We start from the raw sequence: 2,500 nt of genomic DNA on the forward strand, positions 1-2,500 counted from the left end.
GCCGATGGTGATGGTTATGTTATGTGGCGTGGCGATGAATGTTGATGAAGATGATGATGATTATGTTGATTATGTTAATGTTGGAGATTATGATGGTGATGGTGGTGATGAATGATGATGATGATGGTGATAAAGGCAATGATGGTGATGATGATGATGATGGAGATGATGATGAGGATGATGATGATGGCGATGATGATGGTGATCATGGCGATGATGGTGATGATGGTGATGATGTTAATGATGTAGGTGGTGGCAATGATGATGATGGCTATGATAATTGTGCAGGTGATAATGATGGTGATGATGATGATGATGTTTCGTCTGAAAGCCAAAATAATTTCATATTTAATGTAAATTAGTCATTGTTTCTATCTTTTCCTCTCAGGTGTCGACTGCAAGCTGTGGAGCTATTACTCTCTCGGGGCTGCAATGTCAACGAGAAGACCAAACGCGGATATACTCCTCTCCATTTGGCTGCAAATTCATCTCCGGAATGGACAGATGGTGTGAAATCTATAATGAACCAGAGCGCTGTTGAGGTTAGTGACTATATATGTGTGTATGCGTGTGTGTATGTCTGTGTGTATATACATATATATACAAATAAAATGTATGGATGTATATATAATGTAAATTGTGGTGTGCATATGTTAGTGTTTCTCTTCATTCATATTATATTCCGAAATAGTCCCAATCTTCCCCGAAAGGATTTTCTCTAAATTTTCCTAACAATTTATCCGTCTTTCGGTAAATTACGAGGAAACAAAATCTACTCTTGCGAATTTTTACTCAACTCCTCTCCCGACCTTCGAGGCACACTTATATAGGTATGTATATATAATCGTATATATACCGTATGTACACTGTATATATGCCTATAAGATATAAAAGATATATATATATACATATGTATATACACATATAAATAAGTATATATAATATATAATATAAATATATATTATATATATAAATATATATATATATATATATACAATATATATATATAAATATATATATATATATATATATATATACATATATATATGTTGTATATATATATATATATTTATATATATATATATATATATATATATATATATATATATATATATATATATGTACAAAAAAGGGTGAAATATAATTAATTTAATAAAATGATAAATTTCACTAGTAGATTTTTCGGTATGGAAAAGACCATATTTGGTGAGAATTATATTAATTATAATAAAGGGTTAATTGCAACAAATTGCTCAAAACCACATACCGAAGATATTAGGAATAGCAGCCAAATAGATCAATATTTCTCCTACTAAATAAAAAGTCTCCACAAACAAACAGAATTTGTAACCCATATATGGTAAAGAGAAAGAAAACAACGAAATCCCAGCCTATGGATTAATTATAGACGAATCGTTTCTGGATTAGAATCGAAAGTTCAAGGAAATGAACTTTCGGTTTTGAATCAGAAACGATTCCTCTATAATTAATCCAATAGGCTGGGATTTCGTTGTTTTCTTTCTATTACCATATACGGGTTACAAATTCTGTTTGTTGTGGAGACTTTTTTTTAGTAGAGGAAATAGTGATCTATTTGGCTGCTATTCTAATATTTTCTGTATGTGGTTTTGAGCAATGTTGTTGCAATTAACCCTTTATTATAATTAATATATATATATATGATATATATATTATATATATATATATATATTATACATGAGTATATATATACATATACACACACACACACATACACACATATATATATATATATATGTTTATATATATATATATATATATTATATATATATATTACTTCCTGAGCCCCCTTATTTTTCCCCCATAACTTTCTGGTGTTTCCGATTATGTTGAGAAAATAAAATCATTTCATGTGTTTCAAACCAATCCCAACTCCAGACATAATTGTTGATTAAGACATTGAAAGGGATGGATTTTCAGAAAATTTCACTAAGAAATATCTATTTTAAAAAGCTTCATGAGGAACATACAACCACATTCATATATATATATATATATATAATATATACAGGCTCAGGAGTGGCTGTGTGGTTAGTAGCTTGCTTACAAACCACATGGTTCCATAAGAAATCGGTTTCTCGATTTTTTACACTCATCGTTGTTTTTTTTTTTTATGTAACCCCATTTTGCCCATGGATTGAGAACCCTTCCAGCAAGGAAAATAGAAAGCCCAAAAGGCTCCTGATCCTCTGTGTGAAAAGCGGTTATGTTCAGATCACAAATAAGTTTATATATATGGGCAAAAAACACACACACACAAACATATACGTACATACACCTATTGTATATGTTCTGCACGCCTTGCCACTGCCACTGTCCCACCACCACACCTCCTACCCGAGTAATACCATCAATTGAAGCAAATTTGGCTCCCGGAAGTAAGTTTTGTAACAGGAAGAGAGAAGCCTACCTTCTCCCGCAGAGATGTGAAAGTCATACCTCTCCTGGTCAAACTAAAGCG

At 31.4% G+C, this 2,500-nt stretch overlaps 1 protein-coding gene across 1 annotated transcript in view; it reads left to right on the plus strand.

The window, feature by feature from the left end:
- The window catches only part of LOC115227416 (serine/threonine-protein phosphatase 6 regulatory ankyrin repeat subunit A-like), a gene marked incomplete at its 3' end in the record, with an annotated part of 36,822 nt that overhangs the window by 25,863 nt on the left and 8,459 nt on the right, over positions 1-2,500 (plus strand). The window contains exon 4 of the mRNA XM_036498614.1: positions 389-542. Coding sequence (XP_036354507.1) covers positions 389-542 — 154 coding nt within the window. The remainder of the gene's footprint in view (positions 1-388; positions 543-2,500) is intronic.

The sequence above is a fragment of the Octopus sinensis genome, unplaced genomic scaffold (assembly GCF_006345805.1).
Source record: "Octopus sinensis unplaced genomic scaffold, ASM634580v1 Contig03049, whole genome shotgun sequence".
Taxonomy (NCBI): Eukaryota; Metazoa; Mollusca; class Cephalopoda; order Octopoda; family Octopodidae; genus Octopus; species Octopus sinensis.